The sequence below is a fragment of the Aedes albopictus genome, chromosome 2 (genome assembly GCF_035046485.1).
Source record: "Aedes albopictus strain Foshan chromosome 2, AalbF5, whole genome shotgun sequence".
NCBI classification, from domain to species: Eukaryota; Metazoa; Arthropoda; class Insecta; order Diptera; family Culicidae; genus Aedes; species Aedes albopictus.
This window is the reverse complement of record NC_085137.1, coordinates 310326346-310353393: the sequence shown is the minus strand read 5'-3', so window position 1 is coordinate 310353393 and position 27048 is coordinate 310326346. Positions and strand designations below refer to the sequence as shown.

Sequence of the window (27048 nt, the reverse complement as noted above, 5' to 3'; positions counted from 1 at the left end):
CTTGATGACCGGTTATTGAAGAAGAAGGCTTAGACCACATTATGGGCTGTCAGTAGTGCCGAAATTAGTTCCGAGTATGCCTCCGAAAGCGGCTAAATATAAAATTGAACCAAACCCATGACTTTTTTGATAACCTGATAAACTTTAGCAAGCAAATAGGCTCAGACTATTTAAGAGACTATCGATAGTGTTCCGCAACCGGTTCCGGGTCGGAAGTGACACCAAACCCATGCATGCGATAGCTCAAATCACGGCTTTTTATGTGAACTTATGGTGAACAGTTGCAAGAAAATAGACGCAAGCCATATCAGTCTGTTACGGAACCGATTACGGGTGTCCCACTAGAAATGGTTAAATGTAAAAGAGAACCAATACATGCGACATATCAATGACTTATTCAGTAATAAGATAAACGGTTAATTAACAAATAATCTCAGACCATATTTGGGAGAACCAGTAGTGTTACAGAACTGGTAACAAGACGAGTAATGCGTTGGAAGTGGTAAAATATAGAAGGGAACTAAACCATAGCGGCGTTTTTGATAATATGATGAACGGACAAGAAAATAGTCTCAGGCCACATCTAGAACTTGTAATAATGTTTCGGAATCGGTTGCGGGTGTTCCATCGAAAGTGATTTAATAGAAGTGAATCAAAATCACGCATGCAAAACATAAAATCGCGGCTTTTTTCAAAAATTTGCCGAACGGTTAGTAAGAAAATAGCCTTAGATCACATCAAATTTCGGCTTTTCAGGTAACCCGTTGAACAGTTGACAAAAATATAGTCTCAGACCATATTTGAGATAACCGGAATCGGTTGCAGGTGTCCCGCCGGAAGTGATCAAACGCAAAATTTAACAAAACCCATGCCAGCTGCACATCAAATAGCGGAATTATAAAGGTGAACAAAATAAATGTCAACGCGATAAATCAAACTGTGGCTTTTTTGATAGCATGTAAACGTAAACGTTGGGTAAGATTATGAGATTATATATGCAAGAGAACAAAATCGTGACCAAAACGATCTTTTCAAATCACACCATTTCAGATTCCTGCGGTGTAAACGTATAGCAGGATGGATCAACGTTTTATGGAAAAAATATAATTTAATCGCATCAACACCTTATACAGATTTTCAATCTTCAATCTCCTTATGCTTCTAAAATTACTGCTCACAATTTGGGGGCGGCTGGTTGAGCCCTCACTTTTCTTATTGCGATTGAAATTTGAATGGAAATGAAATTCAAGAATTTGAATGCATTTTTCTCGCAAGAAGGTGAAATTTAACATGAATCATGTTACCAATGATAATAAAATATAGCCTAAAGTGTGCTGAAATAAACATTGGCGAAGATCACAAAGTGATCTGTGATTGTGAATAAAGTTAACCTTATGCATTAGCTGGCGCTCACCCCGCTGCCGTAGTGGATGGGATGGGGTCATAATGACCCCAATACACGGCTAGGTTTAAGGTGGTCAAACAGTCAACTGAGAGGTCTGATGTTTTTCATCTCTGTTTTGCTGTTGAACCTGTATCATCAATAAGCTTCGAAAATCGATGATGGCTTTGTTAAAATTGTTGCTTTTCTATATGAAGTGTTTTCAGGATTCAGGAAAATTTTGGCTAACGTCGACGAAAAGTTCATGAGTACATATTCGACGAGAAAGGCACTATCACAGGTGGATTAATCTGGGTTTTTATTCAGTAAGACCATTCCTGGTTGGCCCAGTAGATATTCGTGAGGTGGAGTCTATAATTGACGATGCATTTTTTTTTCTATTTTCGACATTATTCTGACTCGTACATATACAGGGGATAGACAAAATGATCGAGACAGGTAAAATCTACAGTTTTCAAAAAAATGTCGAATTGTTGTAACTTTTTGAAAAGTGCATTAAAAAATCTATTTTTTTTACTGTAAGCTGATCAACTAGTTGTTAATCAACTGTCCAATTTTGGGAAAGATCGGCCTATTCTACATGAAGTTAGAAAACATCTAGAAAAAGTCGTAACTATCCGATAACCAACTTTAAACTGCTATATCTTCAGATTCAATTAACCAAATGCAATGCAATTTTGAGTGTTCATGTTTTTTTTTTGACATAACCTAAAATTGATCACACGGAAGAAAATTATAGCGATAAGATTATAGATAATAAAACGCCAAATTATCCAAAACTTCAACATCGTTTCAAAATTCAAGATGATAATTATAGTTCAGTTATATTCCCCTAAATTGACTTGAATATAGATATGTTTTGAAAGGAAGTAGCAAAATAACCAGCAAAAAAAATGAAAAAATAATGGGAAGCATATTAGAATTAGACCAATTTACTTAAAAATCATATAAAATAAATAAAACCGCTGTAACTTGATTTCTTATTTATAATTTCAAGTTTAGTCAAACTTTTTTCAAAGTTTATTATATGAGTCATGAACGGTTCATTGCATTCGGTTCAATGAATCCGGAGATACAACAGTTCAAAGTTGGCTATCGGATAATTATGACTTTTTCTAGAATCTTTCTAACTTCATGTAGAATAACCCGATCTTTCTCAAAATTGGACCATTGATTTACAACTAATTGATCAACTTACAGTGTAAATATTATATAGAGACGAACCAGCCAAGGGCTGAAAGTCTCTTTAATAAAGACAAATCAATCAATCAATGTAAATATTAGATTTTTTGATGCACTTTTCAAAAAGTTACAGCAATTCAACCATTTTTTGAAAACTGAAAATTTTGCCTGTCCCGATCATTTTGTCTATCCCCTGTTAAAATCACGAACTTCCATTTCCTTGATCCTTAGTTACATTTCGCAAAATATGAATATCCTCTGTAGTGACAGGGTGACCCTCCTCAAAGACATGTTCCGCAACTTTGGACCTGAAATCGTATTGCAAACCTCTACTCACTGTCTTCGGCGCCTTTCCTACCTTCGGCATATGTTCCCTGAATCTAGCCTCCAGAAAGCGTTTTGTTTGACCAACGTAGACCTTGTCGCAATGGGAGCAACTAATTTTGTAAACGCCAGCCTTGTTAAGGGTGTTAACCGGATCCTTTGTAGAGCCTGATGAAGCTCGTTGTTCAAGCCTTCGAAGTTCACGACTCACATTGTTGTCACCCGTCAGTAAGGATCCGAGGTAGACGAATTCCTCCACCACCTCGAAGATATCCCCATCTATCACAACATTACTACCCAGACGGATTCGATCGTGTTCGGTTCCGCCTACCAGCATATACTTTATTGTTGAGGCATTCATCACCAGGCCGACCTTTGCTGCTTCGCGTTTTAGGCGGGTTGTACAGCTCTGCCACCGTTCCAAATGTTCTGGCAACAATGTCCATACCCGAGTAGAAGTAAAATCTAAACAATATCATCATTTGATATTCCTCAGTGAAGAACTCAAGATCATAATTAGGTATTGGTTTGTTTGACATAAGAGATAAAAGATCAAAAATAAGATCAAAAATTAGTATGGGGAAGAACATAATAATATCTCATTTTGATATTATAATATCAGACCAATATCTGAGGAGATTTGGGCTGTAGCACATCAAACCAATATCATAAAATGATCTGACAGATGGAGTACAGTAAAAAAAAAGAAAAATGGCCACGACCAGAATCGAACTTATGACCTTGTGATTTATGAGCAGTGGCATTACCACTGTACTACGACTCATATCTGAAAATAGGAGGTAACAAGAGCATCAACTTCTACGTTTTCCAAGGAGTTTGCGAGTCATGGTAGTTGTGTTGGTTTGGTCCCGCCATGTTGTACATGAATGTGTGAAAGAACTAATTATGATCTTGAATAGTAGTTTTCAGATCTCACAATTTTCGGATGTTATAGATGAATGTGGGAAAGAACTGATTTTGATCTTGAGCAGTAATTTTCAGATCTTTCAATTTCTGGATGTTGCAGATGGAAATAAGAAGAGCTAATTTTGATCTAAGGCAGTATTTTTCAGATTTCCCAATGATAAATGTTTTATTGCAGAATATTAAAACAATTTCCACCCAAAATTTGCGAACTTAAGCGATAGTATGGAAAATAAAAATAAATTAAGGCTCAATTAAAATTTGCATATTTTCCTAAACTAAGAGAGCACTTTTCTCTAGATGATTTCCCATTTTATGCCTATTCTCTGAATTGTTAACAAAGCTAGTGATCCAAACTTTAAAAACGACATTGCGCTTAAAACAGGACGAATTTCCACCAATAGAACGCAATCAGTGAAGTACTAGATTGTAGTAATGAGCTGAATTTGTATATGGTGAGAAGGTAAATTCTCAAATTCTGCAATGAAATGACGCAAAAAGCTTGGCTATTATGATTCCTTGCCTAATTTAATGGTGTTTGAGCAAAACTTTGGGTAACTGTGTTATTGTTACAAAGTTTTCGAAAGTTTTGTTATAACAGCATTAAATAAGGCAAGGAATCATAATACCCATGCTTTTTTCCAAATTGTCCGGTTATTCATTTATTGGATTCGTACCACAAATACAAGCTCGTCATCGAGGTCCAGCTCATGTTGTCATCGGACTCAATTAGAAAGCCTCTGCTTGTTTACTCACAGTGAAATCAAATAATTATAAACTGAGATTAATAAATCTATTCAGCATATATTTTTGTGCCTTTTTTCAAAGAAAAGCAAATATCGATTATAGGCATTTTTGTGCCGATTACTCTGTTTTTTTTTGGTTCAATTGCCGCATCCATAAACCCGCTTATTGAAAATGAAGGCCACTTCTACTTCCTTTTTGTCCCAGTGCTCGTTTGTTAAATTTGTGGTGGAATAAGAGAACATTTATTTATTGTTATGTAACGCTAAATTCGACATTTTTGAACTCGGTGGTTGGTTCATTAGGATCTGGCGGCCTCCATAATGTGTTTTTGTATGATAACTCCAACTTTTTTGTATAGATCGTAACGCTAGGGGGCTGTCCATAAACCACGTGGAATCTATGACATTTGGTCGAAAGTCATTTAGTCGAATGACGTTTGGTCGAATGACATTTGGTCGAAAGTACATTTGGTCGAACGGACATTTGGTCGAATGGACATTTGGTCGAAAGCCATGTTTTTGGGAAAAGAAGCATGTGACATTTAGTCGAATGGACGATTCGTCGAATGGACATTTGGTCGAAAGGCACTAACTGATGAAAAGAGATGTGAGTGGAAAATAATATTATGGATTTCGGTATCATAATTATTTATATGTTATTGACCAAGCAAGCCTCGTTGAATAAATGTACGACTAGTGCTGAAAAAAAATCATCATTTTGAAACTTGTTGTTTGGCTCGCGTTCAGTTCATATGCAACACTGTGCCAAGGAATAGCCTATGTTTAAGGACAAACGTCTTGAAATCCCACTTCAACAGTGCATCAGAACTTCAGACGCACAATTCTCAAGAAGCAAACTGTAGTTTGACAGTGCATTTTATAATGCTGTTTTCGCTCACTTATAATAAGCTTGAAACAAGAAGATCAGGTGCACTGGTTTTGTTTACGAAGAGATGTGCGAGTTTTGGATCCTAACCAATCTGTCCTTAAAAGAAGGAAAAATATCCGATGAAAAAGTCTGCAGCTATAACATCCAAATATCAAACGGAAGAACAGCTTGTATTCAAAAGGAGAAATTGCTTCTGAAACATTCAGTAGTTGGTACAGGAAAACGCAATGAAATAAATAAACGTGAAAGAATAGCCTATGTTTCAAAGAAGGAAAAATTCATGATAAAATGACAGCAGCCATAACATTCAAACATAGCACAAATACGAATTTTGAAAGAATAGTCTATGTTCAAAAGAAGGAAAAATCATAGATGAAAAAATCACAACCATAATGTCCACTCTCAGCACAAATAATACACTTGAAAGAACAGCGTATGTTGAAAAGAAGGGAAAATATTTGATGGAAAAGCCAGTATGTTATACACAAAAACGCAATGAAATGGTGAAACTGGAACGAAGAGCCGAAACCTACACTGCACTACAATGTTTGCTTTTTTATGTTTGATATAATTAAACACGATCAAATTGCTATACGGCTTAGCGTCCATTCGACCAAACGTACTTTCAACCGAATAAGTTCAGTAACATATAAATTATTATACCGAAATCTATAAAATTATTTTCCATTTAAAACTCTTCATCAGTTAGTGCCTTTCGACCAAATGTCCATTCGACTAAATGTCATATGATTCTTCTTCCAAAAAATGGGTTTCGACCAAATGTCCATTCGACCAAATGTCCGTTCGACCAAATGTACTTTCGACCAAATGTCATTCGACCAAACGTCATTCGACCAAATGTCATTCGACCAAATGTCCTAAAGCCGGGTTGAGAAGTCACAAAAAAATGACCACGTGGTTTATGGACAGCCCCTAGGCTGTATTTCCTATTCCCCTGGAGCATTACATAACTTATAAAACCCCTATCTCCTGAAGCGTTACGTTATTTGAGGACGGCGCATAATTAAAGTTGAAAACTTAAAATAGTTTTTATGCGCAATGTTGGGAAATTTCGACATTCTCACAGCGGGTTGCACTAGGCTTTCCAAAGATCAAATTAAGTACTAATTTTGAAATCATATCACGATTAGATATTGAGCAGATATTTGGCAACTTTTTGAATATCTCATCAATATCATATTAAGATATGATATCAAAATTTGATCGTTTTAAGATATGATTATGATATTCACGTCTACCCGGGTATTGTCCACAAAGCACATAAATGTGAAAATCGTTCCCGGCTGTTGAGCTCGGCTCGTCGCATCACACCTTCCAGAGCGATGTTGTAGAGTAGGCATGAGAGTCCGTCACCTTGTCGCAGTCCCCGGCGAGATTCGAATGAACTAGATAGTTCACCCGAAACCCTTATGCAGTTTTGCACACCGTCCATCGTTGCGTTTATCATTCAAGTCAGCTTCCCCTGAAAGCCGTTTTCGTCCATGTTCTCCATAGCTCTGTGCGGACGATATTGTCGTATGCCGCTTTGAAATCGATGTACAGGTGATGCGTTGGGACCTGGTATTCGCAACATGTCGACCAGCCGTCGATGAAGCCGGGTTGATAACTTCCCGCGAACTCATTCGTTTTAGGTGACAGACGACGAAAGATAATTTGGGATAGCACTTTGTGCAGCATTCAAAATAGTGATCGCTCTGAAGTTCTCACATTCCAAATGGTCGCCTTTCTTGTGAATGGGGCAGATTGCCCCTTCCTTCCACTCCTCCGGTAGCTGTTCGGTTTCCCAGATCCTGACTATCAGCTGATGCAGACAGGTGGCCAACTTTTCTGGGCCCATCTTGATGAGTTCTGCTGCGATACCATCCTTACCAGCTGCTTTGTTGGTTTTGAGCTGATGAATGGCATCCTTAACTATCCTCAGCGTGGGAGTTGGGTCATTTCCGCCCTCCGCTGCAATGGCGTCGTCGTTTCCTCCGTTGCCGTGGTCTCCCGTGCCTATGTTCTCCACGCCATTCAGGTGCTGATCGAAGTGCTGCTTCCACCTTTCGATCACCTCACGTCTGTCCGTCAAGAGGCTTCTGTCTTTATTATTGCATATTTCGGCTCGCGGCACGAAACCATTGCGGGATGCGTTGAGCTTCTGGTAGTACTTCCGTGTTTTTGGGAACGGCACAGCAGTTCCATTTCTTCGCACTCCAATTCGTCCAGGCGGCCATTTTTTTCTTCGGAAAGAGGCGGGTCTGCTGTTTCTGCTTCTGTTTGTAACGTTCCACAACAATGTACAGTACTGGCGGCCGCCCCGGTACGATCTATAGTGACTGAAGCAACCGGATGTCGCCACCGCATACGCGCAGAATCTCGAGGTAGCGTTGCCGGACGATGGTGTGCTCGATGTGGCCCCTCTAGAAGACTGCTGGAGTACAGTCAAAGCAGCCATCAACAACGCAGCCGAGAGCACTATCGGGTGCGTAGAACGGAGTCGACGAAACGATTGGGTCGACGAGGAGTGCAGAGCGGTTCTGGAGGAGAAGGACGCAGCGCGGGAGAAAAAGCGCCGCCTGGAAGAAGCGGAGTGTGAGGAAATGGCACAGCAGTTCACAAGAAACACGTAAGTTCTACCAGAAGCTCAACTCATCCCGCAAAGGTTACGTGTCGCAAGCCAAAATCTGCAGGGATAAGAACGGGAGCCTCCTAACGAACAAACGTGAGGTGATCGAAAGGTGGAAGTAGCACTTCAACGAGCACCTGAATGACGAAGAGATTGTAGGCACGGAGAATCAAGGCAGCGGAGAATATGACTATGTTGGCGCAGCAGAGGACGAGAACGAATCAACTCCCACGCTGAAGGAAGTTAAGGATGCCATCCACCAGCTCAAAAACAACAAAGCGGCTGGTAAGGACGGTATCGCAGCAGAACTCTTCAAGATGGGCCCGGAAAAAATGGCCACCTGTCTGCATCAGTAAGATCTGGGTTACCGAACAGGAAGGAAGGGATAATCTGTCCCATCCAAAAGAAAGGCGACAAGTTAATGTGTGAGAACTTTCGAGCGATCACCATTTTGAATGCCGCCTACAAAGTGCTATCCCAGATCATCTTCCGTCGTCCTTCACCTAAAGTGAATGAGTTCATTGGAAGTTACCAAGCCTGCTTCATCGACGGCCGGTCGACAACGGACCAGATCTTTACCGCAAATCCTCTAGAAATGCCGTGAATACCAGGACCCAACGCACCACCAGTTCATCGACTTCAATGTGACATACATACGAATGTATCGACCGCACAGAGCTATGGAAAATCCAGTTCATTCGAATCTCGACGGGGACTACGACAAGGTGATGGACTTCCCGCTTACTATTCAACATCGCCCTGGAAGTTGTTATGCTACGAGCCGGGCTCAACAGCCGGGGTACGATCTTCACAAAATCCGGTCAATTTGTCTGTTTTGCGGATATATCCATTGCTAGCACAACTGGCAGAACTATACACCCACCTGAAACGCAGGACTGGTGGTGAATGCGACTAAGACAAAGTATATGCTGGTAGGTGGGACTGAGCGAGACAGGACAAGCCTTGGCAGCGATGTTACTATAGACGGGGATATTTTCGAGGTGGTAGAAGAATTTGTCTACCTCGGTTCCTTGCTAACGGCCGACAATATCGTGAGCCGTGAAATACGAAGGCGCATCATCTGTGGAAATCACCCCGCACCAAATGTACCATGTATGGTACATGTACAAGACGCTAATAAGACCGGTGGTCCTCTTCGGACACAAGACATGGACGATGCTCGAGGAGGACCTGCAAGCACTCGGAGTTATTATGAATTTGATGTTGAAATAAAATAAATGAATTAAATGAATAGCTAATTAATAACAGATGTCGAAATAACGTTCGTTAGTAGGAATTGGTTCAATGAAAAATATTTGTTTGAATATTCCATGAGGTGGGTCATGCCGATCAATGTTACCCCGCTGAACAATGATAACCCATTTTACGGTAGCTATGTTGTACAAACTAACCCAACGGTCTATCAGCATCAGTTTTCGCTAGCATCCACCAGATGCTACTTTCCGCGATTGAGAGTAACTGACATACGGTCCTTAAGTACGCATGCGTGTGGGTTGGAGAAAGTCTGAAATGTACTCGAGTCTCAACTGAAAGCAACGAGCATTGCAAAGAATACATTCAGTTATAAAACATGTGCAACATATGACATACAGACTATTTTGATGAGCATGCTTGCGAGATGATATTCCTAGTTCAGTAATTGTAATATTATTAGTATCTGTAATTGCCCTGGAAACAGAAGTAGGTTGAATAAGAAATAATCAAATCAAACAGATTAATACCTACACGATTTCACATTATCTTTTTCGGGTTAACGTATGAAAACAGTGATGCATTAATGATGCTTCAACTTGCATTTCTTTGATTTGCGTTAACCGTAACAAGATCATCGCCATAAAGATCTTGAATAATATTGCTGACTGCACCCCAAATTGGACTGACACAATAGTGTGCACATACCTTCAAAGTGTGATTGCAGCGTAGGACCACGTCGGATCGAGTTGAGGTCTTCGGTGCACTTATTCCTTGTAAATAGAGGAATAAGTGCACCGAAAACGTCGAGACGATCCGAGGCAAATGTGCACTTTTATCACACTTTTTAGGCGTATCAAAAAAAGTGTGATAGTCCAATTTGGGATGTAGTCAGCAATACTTAATCTATCAACAACTTCAACATCGAGACTGCACACACATAAACTTCGTTGACAAACACTTCAAAATTGTATTGCCACAGCAATCGCTAATCCACGACTTGTTTGTAAATGTTACATTTCACGGTCTTATCGCTTGTTTTGTTTTTGAATGCTCCGTTCCACACTGTATTCTTCACCGGTCCTACTACGTGATCAGCAACCGGTTAGATCACTCAAACTCTGCCGTAATCCGTCGGAGCATGGCCAACAAGCTCGTGTTGGTATTTGTACCATCCAGCAGGCATCGATCCATCCATGTGGTGGCATTGCATTTTGTTTTGTTTTCTGTTTTGATTCACCCCGTCGTCGTCGCGTCGTCGTACACGTAGTCATGACTAAGAAGTGGTGACGAGGTTAGCGCGGGGATGGCTATGAGCGGATACGACGATGGACTTGGATCGCGCAGTTAAGCCAACACAGTGCGATCCCCGTGCGGAATTGAAGCAGGAATTACGACGACGCGTTCGACTTATCGGGCCGGTTTGAACGAATCTCCTTAACCAACAACTAATCATTCGCATTGTGGGGTGATCGTGATAGACGAACTGAAGTGTAGACCTGAAATTGAATAATGTGTTCAGAAGAGAGTAATTGACGGGGTAGTGGTAGCAGTCGCGATCGTTTACCTTGTGAAACCTTGTCTGCGAATCTACGCTCGTGGTCTATTCGTTGGGTAGCGCTCGTTGAAGTCTATCGGGACGTGATTTGCGTTCATATTTGTGGGGGATGTGCCAAATGATAATCGGTAGGTCTGATAAGCACCAAGATCAAGATCAACAAATCAATCAGCAAGTTTTGGGGTTCTGTGAAAGTGCTGTGTGTGGATAACAAATGTTGAATGATAAACCGGTTTCTTGTGAAGTGCTAGGGGAAGTGCAAATGCCAGTGCGAAAGTATACGAAGTTATGCGAATCGGAGTCGGTCGATGTAGTGAGTGACATAATCGTGAACTGGAATCGTTTGCCGTAGACCGATTGAGACGTTCCAATGTGCAAGAGTCCACCGGAGCCGTGATTGTAGTTGTGTGCTCGCATGTCACGTTTGATCGTATGGAATTGATAGGTTGTTTTTTTTTCTCTATGCGGTGTTGTGATTCATAAGAAGATGTGTTGTGGACATTTGAATTTATGATAATAATGACAATAATAATACCTATCATGTGTTAATTTGTCTTTGGAGTACCTACTTTATTGGATTTTGAACTGTGCGTCTCCAGTTCCAGTCCGCAAATCGTCTTCCACTCGATCGACCCATCTATCTCGCTGCGCACCACGTCTTCTTGTACCGGTCAGATGACTCTCGAGAACTATTTTACTCGGGTTGCTATCCGACATCCTGATGACGTGACCCGCCCACCGTAGCCTCCCGATTTTCGTGGTGTGGACGATGGTTAGTTCTCTCAGCAGCTCATGCAGCTCGTGGTTCATTCGCCTTCTCCAAGTCCCGTCTTCCATCTGGACTCCGTCTTAGATGGTACGCAACACCTACCGTTCTAAGGGCGCGTTGGTTTTCTGCATAGAGGACTACCGGTACAATCACCGTTCTGTAGATAATTAACTTAGAATGACGGAGAACTTTGCTCGATCGTAGAGTTCTGCGGAGTCCAAAAAAAGCTCGATTTCCTTCCACAATGTGTCTGAATTTTTCTGCTGGTGTCGTTGTTGGCGGTCACCAGTGAGTCCAAGTACGCGAATTCGTCTACCGCCTTGATTTGATTACCGTCGATGGAATTTCGGGGTGGCGTGATTCCGCCTGGAGCCCTTTGCCATCATGTACTTTGTCTTCGGCATATTAATGACTAATCCGATTTGCCTGGCTTCTGAATCAGTCTTTAGTCGGATGAACGTTTCCGCCATCGTCCTAAACTTGCGAGCTATAATATCAATATCATCGGCGAAACCAAGTAGATGAACTGACTTCGTACAAATCGTTCTTCTCGTGTTTATCCCCGCTCTCCTTAATACACCCTCTAAGCAATATTAAACAGCAAGCGCGAGAGACCATCACCTTGCCGTAACCCTCTGCAAGATTCGAAGGGACTCCAGAGTGTCCCTGATACTCGAGCTACGCACATCACTAGATCCATCGCCGCCTTGATCAATCGTATCAGTTTATCCGGGAATCCGTGTCCTAGATGATCTCGATCGATTGTATCATACGTCGATTTGAAATCGATGAACAGGCGATGTGTGGGCACGTTGCATTCGCGGTATTTCTGCTACATCTGGTGGATGGCAAACATCTGGTCCGTTGTAGCGCGTTCACCCATGACCAGCCTGATATTGCCTCCGTATTCTCTTGCAATCGGTGATAGACGACGGTATGAAATTCGGATGAGTATATTGCAGCCAGCGCTCAGTAGTGTGATCACGCGATTGTTCTCCCGATCCAACTTGTCGCCTATTTTTTTGTAGATGGACACACGATGCTTTTCATACATTCGTCCGGTAATACTTCCTCCTCCCAAATCTTGGCAATGATGCAGTGCAGTGCTCTCACCAGTGCTTCTTTACCGTATTTTAAAAGCTCGCTTGGTAGTTGATCTGCTCCAGCGGTTTTGTTGTTTTCAACTAACTTCCTCCTCAATCTCTTGGAGGTTAGGGGCCGCAAATCTTTCATCCTGCGCACGTTCTCTTGGATCTGTTACCACGCCACCTTAGTTCGTGAGAAGATTCCCGTGATAGTCTCGGCCCATGTCGGCTTGTGGTACAAAGCCTCTGCGCAAGCGGATCAGCTTCTTGTATAACTACCGTGTGTCCTTTGCGCGGTACAGCTCTTTCATCGCCATGCAATCTCGTTCTTCCTGCTCCTCCGGAAGACAGAGTTCAGCCTGTACCGCACCTGTCTATAAGGAGCCTATTTTGCCCTCGTACGGTGTTGCAACATTCTCGCCCAAGTTGCAATCTTCTCATTTTTTTAAAATTTAACATTCGCCGTCGTACCAGTTGTTTCTGTGATTCGGGGTCGCGAAGCCTACTGTTGCAGCCGAGGTACTACCTATGGTGGATCGAAAGTCCCTCCAGCCATCTTCAAGTGTAGCTGCGCCAAGCTGCTCTTCCGTTGGTCGGGCCACGGCTAACTGCTGGCCAAAGTCTTGAGCCACTTCTACGTTACGCAGTCGCAATCCGAGTCAGGAACATATATTTGCTCCAGCACGTCACATTTTTGAGATATTGTTCAAATTGTATATGGTAAAAAATGTGATTAATTTTTGAAATACCATCATTCTCGCGCGTAGCTCTCTGACATTTAGTGATACAAATAACACATTATAGATGAAAAAGCTGGAACTTGTACATACACAGTCTACAGTGTTTTATTCTAACTCAACCCAACGTGATTTGAGTAGACTCTCAAAGTGAAATCTCCATCAAAATTTGTATTTTATTCGAAAAACCAAAACGGAATGGATCAAATGTTTATGGTACGACCAACTGTGAAACCATTGCCTATGTTACACCAACTTGACGACGATTCCCCTCCACACGAGCTGGAACGAATGTCGTCCAACGAATCCACCGGTAGTGCGCCTTCGTCCCCAACGTCTTCGGTGGCCACACCGGTGGTGGCATCAACAGTCGAAGTACATCCAGTAGTGATACGAAAGACACCCAAATTTCCATCCCGTGCGAGACATCTGGCGATACGACGGAAGAAGGTATGCCATCACCAGAATGGGGACAATAATGGGGAGCTGCAGGGTAATGACTTCGAAGATGCTGACGGATCTGGTGGACCAGGTGATATCTGTTACTGCGATAAAACCGGCGACGTCGATGACGGGTAAGAGTTCGACTTATTGTTTCTTAACCATAGTTATTTAACCATGAAAATCTACAACAAATGCTTATATTTCCCAACAAAACAATTATTGTTTTTCCTCTTTTTGAAGAACTACTCTTCAACTTTTGATTTCTGGCTTTGACTACCTTGATAAATCGGAAATAAAAAATATGCGACAGATAAAACTTTTTCATGTTTCACGGATTTTGTCCACTTTTTGTTTAACTCGTTGTGGTAAATCTCAACGTAAACATAAGTTTGTTTGCACACATGCAAGCATACACTCCCGTTCAAAAGTTTGGGGTCACCCCTTCAAAAACATGTCATTTTTTTAGGCCCATATCTCCGCCAATTTGCGTCCGATTTCAAAACCCTAGGATTCATTCAAAAGATAATAAGTTAAAGAAACTTTGAACATGATTTAAAAGAAAATTTTTCAAAAAATTTTGTATGTAAACTTAACCCAAAGTTGCCAAATTTTCTAAAAAATGAATATAAACTTACGGCAGTGTCGCTGGAAGTTGGGTCGACCAAATTTTAAGATGAGAGCGGTAACATGACCCATTTTCTATTAGCTTTCAGCTGCTTTTTACAGAACTTAGCTAAAAAATCTAGAAAAAAAGTTATTAAGTAAATTAATCCTTGATGTCATCGACCAAAAGTTTGGGGTCACCCCTTAATATGATGTATCGGCCAAAAGTTTGGGGTCACTTTCGTAAAACATGGAAAAGTGATTTGGTGATATCTTCGTCATCTATAGCTCAATTTTAATTATTTTTGGCTCATTTCAAAGATAATTAACTAAATTTACGTTTGATGTCTTCAACTTAACGTATTTAACGATTTTTGTATATAAAAATGTTATGTAAAGTTAGCACATTTTACCACGCTTCAAAAAATGAGGCAACTTTACGTTAAGTTTTAGTATGTAAATTTCAACAAATATGTGTGGTTCAATGTCTATGCAGTAAGTATCATTCATTTTGTTTCAAATAGGCCAAGAGGAATTGAAATTGAATGAAAGATGACAAAGATATCAACAAATCACTTTTCCATGTTTTACGATAGTGACCCCAAACTTTTGGCCGATACAGCATTTTGAGGGGTGACCCCAAACTTTTGGTCGATGACATCAAGGATTAATTTACTTAATAACTTTTTTTCTAGATTTTTTAGCTTAGTTCTGTAAAAAGCAGTTGAAAGCTAATAGAAAATGGGACATATTACAGCTCTCATCTTAAAATTTGGTCGACCCAACTTCCAGCGACACTGCCGTAAGTTTATATTCATTTTTTAGAAAATTTGGCAACTTTGGGTTAAGTTTACATACAAATTTTTTTGAAAAATTTTCTTTTAAATCATGTTCAAAGTTTCTTTGACTTATTATCTTTTGAATGAATTCTAGGGTTTTGAAATCGGACGCAAATTGGCGGAGATATGGGCCTTAAAAAATGACATGTTTTTGAGGGGGTGACCCCAAACTTTTGAACGGGAGTGTACATGATGGGTCAATTATTAAACCAGTTTACATTAGAATTAGCATTAAGTGAGTAGCACAAATTCGTAGAAGGTACACTGACGTTCTACGCATAATTGTCCCATGTTATATGGGATTCCCATACAACATGGGACAATTGGGCGTAGAACGGCAGTACAGTCCTAGACCACTGTTTAGAGGGTTGCCTCCTTCCTGTCCGAACCAAAGCACACGGATTTGGGATTAATCCCCAGGTAGAGGTGAATGGCAAACCAATAACAAAAGAATTACACATTTTATTGCCATAACTAATTTTACCATTCATGAGTGCTTTATGAAGAATTTAAAACAACGTGTCAATAGCATAATATGATATCATATAAAAATATGCCATTAGCTTGCCATTTATCAATTAATTTACAAATTGGAAAAATAACTACTGAATGTCTTTACTTTGCTATCATAACTAATTTTGCAATTGGTGAAATATTTTTGACCTCTTTTGAGTTTGATGAACTATCGCAGAGTTTTGACACTTATTAAGAACAACATAATAATAAAATTGAAATTTTGATTATTCTAATGGTAACTTTTGATATTTGTTTGCAATTACATTTCATCCAGAAAACTCATAGAAAATTAATTTTGTTATTGGAATTAACAACTTAATATACCCTTCTTTTGGTTGACAAGTGAATAACTAATTTTGCTATTTATTGTTCTGTTTTCAATAACTCAATAATGGCATTTTTTGCAATTATCAACCTTTTTTTTTTGGTTTGCTATTGTAATGCCAAAATTTGTCATTCTTTAGTTATTTCATCAAACAATGTCAGTTATTATTTTTGCCCTTTTGTCACTTATTTCAAACAAACCAATGGCAAATTTTACCATTCAGTAATTCTTTTTTAATGGTAAAACGTGCCATTGCTTTGTAATTCTTTTCTGCCCGGGTCTCTGACTCTTAGACAAGACTGACGCAATACTCCAATGGTCGAGAACTGTCCTGGCCACGCTCATGCGATTGATGAGGAATGGGAAAGGATGGTTAGTTTTGGACACCTATGAAGGATGTAGACAGCCCTACGATCTCTCAGGCCTAGGTGTCATATGAATTTTGGTGTTGTTAGTGGAAAGGTAATCTCCAAAGGATACGTTTGGTAAACGTTCAGGCGCACAAAATATTATTTGGTTGTGTTGAGACAGGTGCCTGCATTATTCATCTGGTTTGTTTTTCCATCACGTAGAAAAATAATTAGTAAATACAACAAACTTCAGTTCAATTCAATCGGATTATCGGGTTGAATTTGACACAAACAAAATATTGGTTTGATTTTACTGCCTGGGGCAGTTGTTTCTAACCAAAATTTTGAGTTGTATATCTGGCAGTTTGGCGATTAAATTCTACAAACGTCCGGTTGAAAATAACCATCCATCGGTTGTTTCATTTTGACAAACAGGGAAAAAAAACATTTAGTATTTTCCTGAAAGGACCACAAAATATCATACCCCCGAATTTTTTTGGCGTCACCTCAGTTTTTTTTGTGAAGAGCGGCTTTCGGTTTCATTTAACGCTGTGGTTGGGGTCCTCCAAACTGTGAATTTGGGCCGGATTTCACTGATAACTCTTACGGAGGAACGCTGAAAAGCAGATAAATATTTAGATTTAATTTCTACTTTTACCATTGCATCAAGCAAAATATATTCCACTTACCTTTAAGCAATAATGTATGGTGCTTCCGGCACAATGGTGACAAATATCAAAGAATAAAAATAGAATGAATGCCATCTCTTGCTTTTTTCCATGTAAACGTTAAGCGACAAGATAAGTGGCGCTCTCTAAACGTTTCAAGTTGGAAGCTCTCTGTAACAGTGTTCGTGTTTTTCTCATAAGGGAAGGTGGTGTGTGTATGTTTTGGTATACAATCTGTAACGCACACTACCGCATGAAGGTTGAACTTTCATCCGCAGATAGCGCTGCTGTAGTGTCCCCCCAAGCATCAGCGGAGTGGGCATTCTTGATATTCTTATTCTTTGTAAATATTTTAAGTTTTACCTTATTGAAACGACACTAATACGCAGAACAAATCAGTTTCGTATTTGTCGACTTGGTGATGGCTAAAAATCAAACAAACTAAGACTTCGGTTTACTTACAAACCAAATGGGTTGTTGTTTTTTCTTCAAATAGCAGATTGGTTTGATTCTACTGCCGAGTTTGTTGAATCAAACTCATATTTTGATTTGTTAGCGGCATCGGCATCGGCAACCAGAACTTTAGTAAATGCAAACTGATATGTTAGTTAAAAATAACAAATACATGGTACAAAACAACATGGTTTGTTGTTTTGTAAAGGTAAAAACAACCGACCTGCCAGTTTGTTTCAAACGACAATTTCTGGTTTTATGCAACACATTTTTAATTCAAAATTACTAATTGTTTAATTTGAAATTGAACAAACGTGTTAGTTGTTTCAAACTACATCCCCAAGTAACACACTTGTCACAGAAGAGTCACGGCGGCGCAGGTTTTTGTTGCGCAGAAGTCACTGAGACTTACTTCTCTCTCTCTCTTCTTGCCGTAACGTCCTCATTGGAACAAAGCCTTCTTCTCAGCTTAGAGTTCTATGAGCATTTCCACAGTTATTAACTGAGAGCTTCCTCTGCCAATGACCATTTTGCATGCGTATATCGTGTGGCAGGCACGAAGATACTCTATGCCCAAGGAAGTCAAGGAAATTTCCTTTACGAAAAGATCCTGAACCGACCGGGAATCGAACCCGTCACCCTCAGCATGGTCATGCTGAATACCCGTGCGTTTACCGCCTCGGCTATATGGGCCCTAGTGAGACTTACTTCTAACAAATAAATACCAACTAGCTAGAAGTAAGTCACAGTGACGTCTGCGCAACAAAAACCTGCGCCGCCATGACTCTTCAGTGACAAGTGTGTTCCCAAGTAACACGACATGTTATATAACAGTTTAAATTTCACCATTCATACTAAGTGTGGTGTATTTTTCTTGAATTATTTACTCGTTTTTGAACACTTATAAAGTCAAAACAGCGCAAAAAATGGCGGCTTATAAAACATCTTACATGTTATACAAGATGTATCCTAATACACTTATAGTACTAAAAATTTCGATCAAACTACAAACCATTCAAATCCCTTTCCTATATTGAGATATTTATCGATGATATAACTTGGAAAAAACACATATAATGCAATCATATTTACTAGTTTTAATAAAATATTTTCTCAGTGATATAACTTGCAAAAAACATTTGTATTACATACCATTTGCATTGGTTCGAATTAAGCTGTTTGGAAGTTATATAACCGATACAAAGCATTTATAATACAAAATATACACAATTATAAGAACTTGTAGTATCTAGAATGACGCTAGACAAAAAAAAATAAAATAAAATAAATTTTATTTATAAACAAAGTTTTGGCCTTGTCGACGACTTAAACATGCAACATGGATATATTTTTGAGTCAATGATTGTAAAATATTCGGAGAACTCTTTAGAAAATGGTCTACTCTCAATAATAGTAGCGCTATTTTGCATGCGCTTCCAGATTTATGGTGAAAGTTCTCATTTTGCTCATGCATCTTTTAAGCGCTGCTTATATCAATTAACAATAATAACATAAGCCAACCAAAATCGGTTGTTTTTGCATCCATTTCTGGAATTCACTCGAACAAACAATATGGCAGAAATCAAACGATTCTTACAGTGCCGTACAGAAAATGTGAACAAGTACCGGAATTTGGAATACATATTTTTTAGACCTGATATTTATTTCTACTTTTTGACTCACGAGAATAGAGCGTTTTTTACTGAAAAAAAAGTTTACTTAGGAATTTGAGACAAAACGATGTAAATAAATGCATTACCTTTTCGCATTTTTTTTATTTGTTATACATATTTTTGCCATGTACTGTAATCTGGATTATTTCTCTAAACTTCACGTCAACCGACTCTGCGCTGGTATACAGAAGTATGTTTAAATTACGCTAATAATACATCCGTAGAACAACCTTACAGTAAATTTATGGAAGGAGTTGTTCCTACGATTATGATACGTTTAAATAACATATTTTCAACAAACATATTGCAGAGCTGTAACTATGTTTTGTGATCATAATTGCAACGTTAAAATAACTAAATTACAGCTTAGTTTAGAGGACATCATATCAAAATGAGCATCTGTCAAAATAAAAAGTAAACATTGCAGTAAGTAAGCAAAAGTACTCTTCGTTGTGTTGTAGGTTCGGAATCCAATTTTAGTTTTTTACTAGAAGAACAATCGATCTTGGGCACAAAGTGGATTAATGGTTATCTGATTTGCTGGTGATGAGAGAGCCATAATGAAAGCTTGGTGAAGCCCAAGATTATTTGTGAGCAGCTACTATGCCGCCGTGCATCTACTCCTTCAACATCAACAATCCGACGAGTTATGTCACCAAACTCATCACCAACTTGTCCTCATTGATTATTTTTTTAAAGCCGCCATCTTTCGCGCTCTGCAACAGTTGACGTGACTCCACTTCGACATAATCTTGCTCATCGGAGATCTTTCGGAGCAAACTATGAGCCATTACGGCTGCGCTGCAATCTGTGTTTATTTATGGACATTCAGAAAATTCGAACGCGTTACAAAATGCATTGCTATGATGTTATGTTTATGAAATAAAACCTCTGTTGCTTCAATGTAAACAAAGTTGTGCTTCGTTCATGATGCTCCAGTAATGTTATATTTTCGTATTATGTACGTATTTTAGACTTGAGATACTCAAGTAATTTTTTTAGTTGTATGTCGTCAATAGTCGATCGGCTAACATAATTAGAGCATAATTAAAACAAAACATGTTTTCTGATTCACTTATATCACTGTTGTAATACATCATTTGACATTCTGATAGCCAAAGATGTTTTCTGTGTTACTTGGGTTACTTGGGTCGATTCTTCTCCGTGATCTTAGTCGCTGCAGGACTGGGTGGCCAAAAATCTGATATAGAAAACGGTATTCAATTTTTCTTAGAATAAGCTACTTTTGATACGCTTGCCACGGATATATACCTTACGATATTTTCTGCATCATTTGATAAACTTACTTGAATTCTCTCGATACAAAATTACTCAACAATTCTCATGAACTTTATGTCATTTAGTAGTTTAACAGAAATATATTTCGAAAACGTATTCATTAGCAGAAACTGAAGCAAAGAAAATTGCCAGTTGGAACATTTCATGAGGTGGGTCAAACCGATCAGTGTTACTCCGCTGATCAATGAAACCCCGTTTCATTGATAAGGTAATCGATTTTTGCGGCTTAAACAGCCGAGTGGAAGTTTAACTTAAATCATCACGGAGATTCTTGAAACTTCTAGAATAAAAATTGAGGAAGATTCTTCTCAGAAGCCAGTGTATCAATAAATATGTAAAACATTTCACTCAGTATTGTACTGCCGTGAATCGCAAGTCAGTCCCATCTGTAAAAAGTAGGCATTGAGAAAATGAACTCTGAAGTTTTCAAATTCGATTTCTATGTGAAACTTCAAAAAATCGCCATGAATTAAAAACTTCTGCGATCATCATGAAACTTTCACACATTGCTTCAAACATAAAAACGTAACATTGAAAAATATAAAACTGGCTAAAACAGTGTTAGGTTTTATACTGGAGTAAACACTAGTTTGTAATGAGACTGATTTGCGATTACATTTCATTATGGGACAATCTGACTTGGTGTTGTTTTCAATTTTACTGAACGAACTATATATTTTTATTCATGCAGCGGAAAGATCATCCGAAGAAAGACCAAAAACGGCCATTAACTCATGTTTGCCCAAAATGCAGATGGGACTGACTTGCGATTCACGGCAGTGTACCTATCAGAAGCGCCTGAAAGTATACTTCCAAATACACACCTCGAAAATTTAAGAAGTAACACTAGAACATTCCAGAACGATATTTTTTTATGAAACTTTCAGAATCTTCCAGATAGTTGTCGGAAGTTCTAAACATTTTGGTGTTGCAGAACATTCCAGAATGTTCTTCTTATTATTATATCTGAAGAGTTCAATAACTTCAAGAAAGTTCTCGAAATTTTTTAAAGTTTGATATAGCTATGGTAAAACATTTTGAAGCGTTACGGACAAACAGATAGACAACGCTGGGATTAATATATAGGGTAAGTGTTCCAGTTATGGTCATAGTGGTTCCCTATTTAGACATAGTGGAAATTTCGAAAGTTTTCAAGCTTTGACCTATAATGAAAGTTTTAGTAGCTAGAATTAAAATGTATCTTGTCAACTCTGATGATACTTCAGCAGAAATGTTGTAAAAATGATAGAATAGGTGGTTCTAGCGTTTGGAAAGTAATAGGCGAACGTTATATCCACTAATAGGCCAATTTTTGTACCGTAGACCAACGTTGCATACCATCGCATCAAATCTTTTCAACATAATTAAGTAAGCTCTTGAATATTTACGTTAGTTTTCTTTCAATCGGTGGAACATTCAATAATGATAGGATCAACATATTATTTCTAGTGCTATTAATTCACGAGCTATCGTCTAAATTGCCAGGACGGCTTGCATATTAGACCAAGGAATGGTACACATACCCTATAATTAAATTTCAACATAATCGATACCACGAAGCGTAGTAGATCAACTTCAATTATAAAAAAAAGTCACTCGACAAATACAATAATTTGGATGTTATAAGCCGTCAACAACAGTTATCAATTTAAAGTATTTCCCAGAAAGCAATGAAATGCGATGACAACTTTTCCCCATAAACGACAAACCAAACTTACAACCGAATGACTCAACACCGAAATAAAAGTATCCCGAAGACACATTGTAACTGCAGATAGCAAAACTGGAGGCACGACACCAAATGGGAAAAAGAGGATGCACTGCCTGGTGCTTTACTGCCAATCACGATGATAATCGTAACCATAAATGCATATCGTTACTGCCACTCTTCGTCGCTTGTTTCCGTTTTGTTTTGCCAGAGTAGCTGCCTTGAGGTGCTACTCCATCGTTATTCGGCTTCTTATCATTATCCTTCTGGGCGATAAAATATTCCCACATCTGCGGAACGTTTGGCGTGGTGGCGACGATGCGATGTTGGCTGACAAGCTGGGTGCGTATAGTAACGAGGAGAGTCGAAGATGATTCAGTGTATGAACTGAACATACATACTGAACAAATGAGACAACAGGGACAACAAATGCACGCACATATTGTGGTAGGTTTATTCGAGGCGGAACGGACCGGAAGAAGGAAGCTGAACTAATGATCTCCTGAAGGGATTGTTTATGAACCACGCCGACCGAGAGTTCATAAAACTCCTGACTGTTCTCGATATCCTTATGAATATGAATTTACCATGGAATTATGTATAATTTTGACTTGACTTATATAAAATATAAAATTCGCAAGTTTTTTCATTTTTCATTTTCATTTATTATTACATCAAATTCAAGATAAAACTGAATCAACAATATTTTTCCTTATGCGCAAATGTACGCAGACATTGAACCACTAGTATCAAGTTTGTTTCTGCTACCTATCGGGATTCATTTTGCAATTTCAAATTGGGCTGCTCACAGCCCCGGTATGAGAATCTGGTTTAATAAAATCATGGCATATTTTTCTAATGGTAGATATTTAGTGGAACCTTTTTCCCTTCCACAGTAAATGTCATTATTTCCGCAAACAATTCCACCCAGCAACAACGGAAGGGGGTTATACCAACTCGCTAATGACTTCTCAATACCATCGCTTTTGCTTGCTCTCCGAAAGTAAAGTACACACCGCGCGTGATGATCCCTGGCAAACAAACCATCGTAGTGGAAGCCATCTTCATCATCGTCACTCCATAAAAGCAAAGCGGCCAACTTCTGGAAAGCTCTTTTGCGCCACACACCATCCTCACTCACCTCGACCTCCCAAGGAGCAAACATAAACATAAATGTTCATATTTTTTTTCGCTGTTATCGTCCTTTGTGTTCCGCTCATAAATTTTATGGCTTTTACACTCCTTTTTTAGTGAGGTTGATACTACGAAGTATTCTGGAAGGTGCTGGATGAAATGCCGTGGCCAGGATGATCCACTTTATAAACTCTGTCACCCATTAAACGGCAGTTGCCATAGTGACTTGACTTTCAGCCCTGCCTCGGAATGTGTTGAGAGAGAAGGACCCACATTTTACCGTGTTAATACAGTGATAGACATTCGTTTAGCCGAGGCTAAAAAATTTTCAAAAAAGTGTAAGGAAACTCATACAAAAGATTTTGTTATAAAACTTGTTTATCGTAGTTACAGTATATCTAGTACTGTTTTATAAAAATGTGATACATCACACTTACATACACACTGAAACAAAAACGAGGGTAAAAACCCTTCAAATGTCATTTTTGCCTAGACATTCGTTTAGCCGAATAGGCTCCTAAAGTCCTATCGGGATTCTTGTTTTAAACCACAATATATGGTTCAAGAGTGCATATTTACTCATTTTTAGACGTTTTTATTAACCGTAGTTGAAAATATATAATTTTTATTTTTTTAGCCTTTTATCTCGCCCCTAGCTTATAACACATACTTTGAGTGATTTTTTTTCGCCGTGTATGTCAGATAGGAAAAAAGGAAAAATGTCGAGCTCAGTCACACAAGGTTGACCTCAAATGTCAAAGTAGAACTATTTACCATTTTACTTATTTCGAATTTTCTCATTATTCCTTTGTTTTTCAAGTTCGAGTAAAGTACAATTCCGATTAGAATACCATGCTTGATCGTATTATTCAATATAAGCGAGAGTTCGTCTTTAATTTTAGGACCCTATTGTACAATTTTTAGAATTCCATAATAAAAAAAAACTATCAAATTTCGAAAAATATCCAACAAAGTCATTTTGTATGGTGATCTGCATTATAGATCGACCTGTAAATCATGAATTAGATCGTTTTTGGAAGTGTTGCTATATTAATTTTGCATGCATCTTATATAAATATGTCATAATATTGTAAATGTTTCTAAATTCAGATTTGATGTAGTTATTTTTATCGGAAGTGTTTCAAAAGAATCAAATGAAAGTTTCATGACCTAAGCAGGTTGAAAATTTTTCGAAAAACAATGTTTTGAACAGAAAAAAATAACACAAACCATCATCTGAAGTATCATACATTGGACGGCTCATATTTGGAGAAATGGAACTGAAAGTATTCAAATTTCAACCATGAACTACTTGTTTCACAATTTAGACATTCTTTTCAAATATATCATGTTAAAAATGAATGTGATTCACAACTAAGACTCATTTATAATATATTTCTTCAGATTGAATGAAATAAGCCAATAGTTTGACCATATCTTGCATTTTTGTATGAGCATCTGCTTTTGAATAAACAGGGTACAAAAAATCTGATACTTCTTGCAGTTCTTTCACTTTGCAATGTTTTAACTCATTTAGTAATGCTAGTATCAAACAGGTTTATCGTCGCTTCTCCTTATCGGAACATTTTTTTTATAATATATCTCTGAATTTCCCAAAGAAATAAACTTTTAAGGGGAATTATCTTGCTAACACATCATAAACTAAATGCCTTGGAGTATGTCCTCGAAATATACCCACGAAATTGCAAAAAATCTATTGAAAACCAATTTTTCATTTACCTCGGCCAAACGAATGTCTAGGCAAAAAATTACATTTGAAAGGTTTTTACCCTCGGTTTTGTTTCAGTGTACATGTGAGTTTAATGTATCACATTTTTATAAAACAGTGCTATATATATTTACTATCACTACGATAAAAAAGTTTTATCATAAAATCGTTTGTATGAGTTTCCTGACACTTTTTTGGTCTCGGCTAAACGAATGTCTATCACTGTATATTGAAATTAAAATTTGAATGAGTTTAGGAGAGGTAAAAATTGCATTTCTATCATTATGTGTATAATGATTCTTCATGGCTCTTTTTACCCATAGCATTTACGAAAAACATATATAATCCACCAGCAGAATAACTCATTAAAATATGCTTTCTGGGCAGTGGCATCACGAACAAGCAAAAGAAAAGTTACTACCTTATTAGCGAAACTTTCTTTCTTTTGGGACAATGGATTGCGTTCCGTATGAAGACGGAAGACCGGAAGACGAGCAACTGAGCAACGGGGTCTCCAGTTAGCCTAGTGGCTAAGGCTATGGATCACCAATCCAGAGACGGCGGGTTCGATTCCCGTTCCGGTCGGGAAAATTTTCTCGACTCCCTGGGCATTGAATATGTATCATTGTACTTGCCTCACAATATACATACTCATGCAATGGCAGGCAAAGAAAGCCCCTTCAATTAATAACTGTTTTTTTTTGTCGGGTATATTAGCACTGCGACCATAATATTTGATCTTTTGTGATACACAACCCATTTTACTACAGATCGGCGAAGTACTAGATTTGTAGTAATGAGCTGAATTTTAGTATGGTGAGAAGGTCAATTCTCCGTTTTTGCAATGAAAAGGTGCAAAAAGCGTGGGTATTATTGTTCCTTACCTAATTTGATGCTGTTTGAGCAAAACTTTGGGCAGCAGTGTTGTTGCTTTCTCCATTTCTTGCAACATAAACAACATAGTTATCCAAAGTTTTGCTCAAACAGCATCAAATTAGGTAAGGAATCATAATACCCACGCATTTTGCACCATTTCATTGCAGAAACGGAGATTTGACCTTCTCACCATACTAAAATTCAGCTCATTACTACAAATCTAGTACTACACCGAACGTGCCCCATTGTGCCTTGTCAAGGTGATTAATTTCTATATGTCAGAAATCATCAACGCAAGACCTAGGTATCATCCCAGCTAGGTATAATGTGCCGTATGAAACGCACTACATTACTTGGATTTAAAAACCATACTTCAAAGGGATTTAAATGTCCCTTATCAAAGAAAATCGCTCTTCTGTTGAAAAGAGCAGGACAACTGCACAGGAGAGCAGGACAATTAATAACTGTGGAAATGCTTAAAGAACACACTAAGGCTGGCCAAGTCCCAGTGCGGACGTAGAGCCATAAAGAAGAAGAACGAGCAACTGATTAACAGGAACTAATCGTTTTATTCACAATGGCCTGAAGAAGGTTTTTTTTATTCTTCAATCACCTAATTTACAGCTCTTTTTGTCCACTAGGGCACTGCGTGAGCGATTCCAATTGGAAGCTGTACTTACAATTTGTACAGCGCCTAAATGTATTCTATCCTAATTCTACTATATCCAACTGGTTGCCGTTGCGCTGCTTTAACTTTCTACCCTATCATGGTAGAATGATGAGCACGAGGAAGCTGATGTGTGGCTGTTGGTTGCTCGAGGATCCTGTTTCCAGTTCGATTGGGGGTCCATTATGAGTTGCCGTTCGCCGATGTCCAAGTATCCGGGTCCATTTGAGCCATTGGCTCAGAAAAGGGTCAATGTCAGCCATTGGGTATTTCCACTTATACACACCAAGTTTCACTGGCGTACATC

At 38.7% G+C, this 27048-nt stretch overlaps 2 protein-coding genes across 2 annotated transcripts in view; both read left to right on the top strand.

The window, feature by feature from the left end:
- The window catches only part of LOC109422497 (four and a half LIM domains protein 2), an 866140-nt gene that overhangs the window by 153051 nt on the left and 686041 nt on the right, over positions 1-27048 (top strand). The gene's annotated exons all lie outside the window — the stretch shown is intronic.
- LOC134288201 (uncharacterized) overlaps positions 13064-27048 on the top strand; it is a 31431-nt gene continuing 17446 nt past the window's right edge. Inside the window, exon 1 of the mRNA XM_062852258.1 lies at positions 13064-14032. Within this exon, the coding sequence (XP_062708242.1) occupies positions 13656-14032 (377 nt within the window). The 5' untranslated portion in view covers positions 13064-13655. The remainder of the gene's footprint in view (positions 14033-27048) is intronic.